Below are 6,283 nucleotides of genomic sequence, written 5' to 3' on the forward strand. Positions count from 1 at the left end.
GCCAAGGAGACCACAGAGTCCACAGAAACAAGCATCATGGGGCTGGGCGAGGACGTGTTTTCCAAAATGGTCACATCCTTGACAGGTGAGCTGACAACCACCAGGGAAGACTATAAACTTCTGGAAAATATGAACAAACTGACTAGCTTAAAGTATCTAGATATTGCAATAAACAGAAATAGAAACCTAAAGGACTTAAACCAGAAATATGCAGCCCTTCAGCCTTGTCTGGATCAGATCACTTTAATTGAGGAGCAGGTAGCCACTCTTGAGCAGGCAATCCACAAGTTGGATGCATATTCAAAGAAACTAGAAGTTAGAAAGTACAAGAAGCACAAAGACTTTAACTACAAGAATGATTTATAAGAGCTAAAATAAACGGGATGGAATTTATCACTGTGCTTCAGTTCCTAAAAGGAAGCAGTGCTGATCCAAGGAGAATCTCAACTCCGTCTCTGGCTGGATGTGTAACTCTGGCCACCCCCAATATTTTCCTCAACCTGTACCCCCTGGGACCCCATCTTATTGTGTGCTTCATTGTGTACCCGGGACCAAGGCTCAGAAATCAGGATCAACCTCGTCTGGAGCAAACACAGACGAGAGGCTCTCATTTCCCTGTCTCCTCCCTTCTTCCCTCTCTCCTAGGCCCCTCCCCAATTCCCTTCATAACCTGTTCTTCAACTTAAAAAATAAATGCCAATGTATGAAAAAACAACAATAGAAAGAAAAGAGAGCTCCAAGGAATTCTAACCTGCTGTCTTCTTTTATTTATATGTGTTGTGTCTTCAGCTGTTGAAGATTATGAGAGGGCATATAATGGCATCTTATTTTGCTCCCACAAAAGTTATTGGAAGATAATCAACAGCTGTGGGGAAGCTCTCACTTATCTTACTTTACTAAAACTCTGACCTTCCTGGAATTATGACAATGGCCAGAGCAAACTAGAAAGGGGGGGGGGTGGCACACAGCTCTGACCTTAGAAGGGGTCAGGACCAGTCAGGTATCCTCACTACCATGCCTATGTAATCTGCATATATAGAGGGAATGTATAATACATAGAGGGAAATAAAGTGAGGAATTTGAGTAATTGGACATGTGTATATATATATATATATATATATATATATATATATACACAGAGAGAGAGAGAGAGAGAGAGAGAGAGAGAGAGAGATGGAAATAAAGTAAGGAATTTGACTAACCCTAAATCTAAGGGGAAGGACAGAACTTGTAGACCCTCACTCCCGCTTCTGCATGGGTGTGGGTGTGTAGCTAGTGAGTACCACACCCTCTTCCTTGCCGGAAGCCTAATAAACACCTTCTTCTGCACACTCTGTTTCTGAGTTCTTTCAGTGAGAAGAGGTTTACCATTTTAAGGGATACATCATGTGGATCTTCCTAAGGTTCCTCAAAATGAAGTGGTGGGCAGCAGAAGCTCATCCCAGGCTAACTCCCTGACCCTACCTGGAAGTCCTGTGATCCCCACAGCCGGGTTGAGGGGCATCCCACATGGATTTTCCTAAGGGCCTCCAAGGGAACAGTGGACATGGAAGCTTGTCCAGGATACCTCCCTGACCCTGCCTGAGAAGTCCTGTGATCCCTAAAAGCATGTTTCTCAAAAGATGATACCAAGATTTAGTAATAGCTAGAATTTATATAGTGTTTTAAAGTATTCAAGGCACATTATTACTCATCTGATTTTCACAACTTTGTAAAGTAGATGCTCTCATTATCCCCATACAATGGAGGAAACTGATGCTAGGAAAATTTAAATAACTTGCCCAGGATTCTAGAACTAAGTTATATGAGGCAGGATTTTAACTCAGGTCTTCCTGACTCAAAGTCTAGTGCTCTTGCTGGACTACCTAGCTGCTCCAGACAGTTCACAAATTTCTGTAAGTTAATAAATATGTCATAATTTTAAAATGCTGACACTGCAAAAATGGTGGATGTTGGGTAAGAACTACCACACTCTGTGGATCATCTCTTCTGACCAAAGGAAGTAGCATCTCTTCATACTTGTAGGGTAGTATGAATTGTATAAAATATACATACATGTATACACACTACATGTGTGTACACATATGTGCATGTTCTAAATATGTATGTACACATATATGAGTGTATATGTGTGTATGTAATTTTGTTATTTTTCAATCATTTTAGTTGTCTCCAACTCTTTGTGATCCCATTTGGGATTTTCTTGGCAAAGATAGTGGAGTGGTTTGCCATTTCCTTCTCCAGCTCATTTTACAGATGAGGAAACTGAGGCAAATAGAGTTAACTTGTCCAATATAAAAAAGCTAGTAAGAGTCTGAGGCCAGATTTGAACTCAAGAAGATGACTTCAGGCTCAGCCATATTTGTTTACACACACACACATTGTAACTATATCTATGTATGCATATGAAGATATACATATATACATATCCATGGTTGTCATATATTATATAGACACACACACACACATATATATACACACACAGATACAAATACACATATATACACATACACACACACAGGAGGCAACTTCCCCACTGATGTTAATTATCTCCACAATCTCCATTTTGGCACCCTAGTATCTCTGGGTTATTTTCCAGGGCTGATTTATTAAGCCTTGGACTGCCTCTGGCAGTGTTTACCTGCTATAGCCTCATTGTCTGTTTCCCTGGCTCCATCCTTTCCAGCCATCTGGTGCCCCTGTTTCAACCCAATGTTTCAGTCTGGGAGCTTTCACTAGTTTGTCTCATCTTAAAGCCTGGAAAAGCAGCATTTCATTGTGAAGTCCTGCTTATCTATTCATATTTTACAAAAAAATGGAATCTATACCAATGATTTCATGAGTTCCCTGTGATAAAACTTTCTCCTCTACTGTAATCATCAAGTGCTCTCCAATTTATACACCTACATAGCTGCCTGGGGGTCTTGAGAGGTCGAATGACTTACTCAGAATAATACAGTCAATATGTATCAGAGGCAGAATTGACCACACCACTGTAATGATAGAGTCAGGGCTGTCCATATTATAGTAATAATAATAGCTCACTTTTATATAGTGCTTTAAAGCTTACAAAGAACTTTCTCACATTATGCTACCCTTATAATTAGATAGTACAAGTATCGTTTTTTGTTTGGTCTGCGCCTGTGATTTGTGATTTCATCAATTTAGGTAACTCAGTGTGGAGAACCTTTGTAGATCAACAACTTACAGTTTTGAGGCACTGAAAGCAACTGAGGTACTAAGAGGTGTATGTTATAGCTGGGAGATTTGTCTGCTGTCATATTATTAGTATGAATCAGAGACAGAAACTGAACCTCAATCTTCTTGACTCCTGTGCCAATTTTTCTCTTCCTTCCTTCCTTCCTTCCTTTCTTCCTTCCTTCCTTCCTTCCTTCCTTCCTTCCTTCCTTCCTTTCTTTCTTTCCTAATTTCTTTCTTTCCTTCCTTCCTTCTTTCTTTCTTTCTTGCTTTCTTTCTTTCTTCGGGGTTAAGTGATTTGTCCAGGGTCACACAGCTAGTAATTGTCTGAGGTCAGATTTGAACTCAAGTCCTCCTGATGCCAGGGCCAGTGCTCTCACCACCACTTTTTCTATCCGCTACACCATACTACTATTCCTATTAAGGCACATGGCCTGATACAGTCATGCCAATGAAAAATCCTTTCATTTATCTTACCACATATGTGTGACTGGCCCCTGGAGATGAGATCCACATGTCTTGCTTTCGCAATGAATAGTCTTTCTCTGGAAAATCCAGTTTTGTCTATAAAAGTAAAAGAGGAAGTACTGGTTTCTTATCTAGAACTGTGGCCCACCTCATGGGTCTGTACCACACAGTTTACACATCATCCTATCTTCCTTTGTGCCTATTATTAGCATCTACCATTGTGCTGATGGCAACATTCTGATGTGACAGCTGCCAGCAGCTCTGTCCCTCTAGGATTGTGTCGATCTCATGTGAAAAGAGCCAGCCACAAGTTCCATTGATGGACATATTGAGTAAATTCTTTCATTCACTGGAAATTAGAATTTGGGATGCTGTTATGTAATATAACTGCCCTATCCAGTTCAAGATATATTGTAATGATGGGACTACTTTCTGTCTAATCTGACATTTTTCTTGTGTAAGAATCAAAGCCTGATTATAAACTAGCACAATCAGGAAAGTGAATTAGAAGCATATATTTTTTTAAATCTGACAGCAAAAGTTTAAAGACAATTGCTTATACTTAAACAGTAATTTATTGACCTTAATGTCTTCTTCAGTTTCAATTATTTTATTTAGGTTTCTGTGAGATACTCACTATTTACCATTTGTGTTTTTATTATGTAAGAAGATCCAATGATTCCTTTACAGTTTGGATGTTATTTATGTCCATTTTTGTAAACACAACAAAACAAAATATACTTTGTTCCTTCTGTTCTTGGCATTCAAAGAGAATACCTAAACCATGTTTTTATTTTGTTCATTATCTGTCTCTGCTTTCTTTTTTCTGAAGACTTCAAGGCTACAAATTTATACTTACCCCCTCCCTCTCTGGAAATAATCTCTCATCTTGTGTTTAAGCTATGACACAGTTTGACTAATTTGAATGGCAGCCAGTATCTCCAATTTTGAAATTATTTCTGGAGTACATCTGGTGGATCAGGAAAAATCAAGTAATGAAGTAGGAGGCATAGTTTGGGTTAGGTACAGTTTGTTTATTTTTTTCCTCACAGAGCAAAGATATCGCTGACTTAATGTAAAAGCTGAATATGTCTATGTCTCTGATAATCCATTTATTTCATGAATTCTTGTAGTCAAAATCAGGGAAAAATGCTTAACAACTTGGATCAATTTAATTTCAAATTCCCCCTCCTTTTGCACCATTTCAGTTCTCCCCCTAACTTCATCATTCCATAACCTCTTACCCTTTGAGATTCATGCAATTCCTATCTACCACCCAATCAAAATCCTGGAAGCTCTTGTCTTAGATCATTGAGTCCTCTTGCTTCCTTGATGAGCTCAGTATCTGACTCACAATTTGTCTCTCCTCTCTGACTCCTGCCCTCAAACTAGGAGACTCCAACATGCATATTGACTCACCCTCAAACACCTTAACCACTCAGTTCCTCAAATTACTCACTTCCCGTGACTCTACACTCCTCAAATACTCACAAAGATGGCCATACCCTTGATCTTGTCATCACCTACATATGCATCACCTCCATGTTCAAGAATTCCAAAATCGCCTTATCTGACTACAGTCTCTTGGCTTTCCACCCCACTCTCTGCCTTCTCTTACCAAACCCTACTCTTTATCCACGCCGTGAGCTAAAATCCCTCAACCTCTCAGTTCTCTCCCAGGTCAGCTCCTTTGTCTTAGTTACTCTTTCCTCTTTTCCCCATTTTGACTCCTGGTAAACCAATTCAACTCTGCACTGCCCTTTTGAGTCCTTGGCCCCCTTCTCATATTGCCCATTTCTCCTGCCAGTCCACAATCTTCAATGATTCCCATCATCTGACACCTACATCTCTACACATGAGCTGCCAAACTAAGATGAAGAAAATCATGCAACTATTCACAGGGTATGCTACAGATTTATGTTGTATAACCTTAATTGGATCCTCCCTGTTACTAGGTAATACTATTATACATCCTTTATAAATTCACTAACCCACCCTCCACAGCAACTCTTCTTAACCTTTTTATGCTTCAGATCTCTTACGGTTCTCATTCCCCTCACCCTCACATCTGAGAATCTTGACTCATATTTTACAGAAAAAATAAAGGCCATTTACCATGAGCCCCCATTTTCTTTCTTATTTCATATCATATGCATTTTGCCACAATCTCCTCCTTCACCTCTGTCTCACATGAAAAAGTGGACTTAATCTTGACCAAAGCCAACCCCTTTATCCACAACACTATTTCATCCCATATCCTCCAACAGATTGCCCCCCTCTGTCATCTCTACTCTATCATTTATTTTCAGTCTCTCCCTGTTGAATGCATCTTTCCCTACTGTCTACAAACATGCCTGTGTCTCCCTCAGTCTCAAAATCTTTCACTTAAACCTTCCATCCCTACTGTCATACTCTATGTCTTCTGCCCTTTGTGACTAAACTCCCTGAGAAAAAAATCTACACTCCATTTTCTCTCCTTTAGCTTCTTAACCCCTTATAATTTGGTTTCTGGCATCATTCCACCAAAACTAGTCCCTCCAAAATTACTAATCATCTCTTAATACTAATCATCTCTTCTCTTCTCTTCTCTTCTCTTCTCTTCTCTTCTCTTCTCTTC

The 6,283-nt window shown here is 39.6% G+C and overlaps 1 protein-coding gene across 1 annotated transcript; it reads left to right on the forward strand.

Annotated features, from left to right (window-relative positions):
• The first annotated feature begins 36 nt into the window (after positions 1 to 36).
• LOC138175272 (biogenesis of lysosome-related organelles complex 1 subunit 2-like) lies at positions 37 to 366 on the forward strand. The gene has a single exon (XM_069105676.1). It carries the CDS (start codon positions 37 to 39, stop codon positions 364 to 366), a length of 330 nt encoding a protein of 109 aa, XP_068961777.1.
• The last annotated feature ends 5,917 nt before the right edge of the window (positions 367 to 6,283 follow it).

The sequence above is a fragment of the Petaurus breviceps genome, unplaced genomic scaffold (assembly GCF_028583685.1).
Source record: "Petaurus breviceps papuanus isolate PSGF00001 unplaced genomic scaffold, PetGlider_PUasm1.0 77, whole genome shotgun sequence".
Taxonomy (NCBI): Eukaryota; Metazoa; Chordata; class Mammalia; order Diprotodontia; family Petauridae; genus Petaurus; species Petaurus breviceps.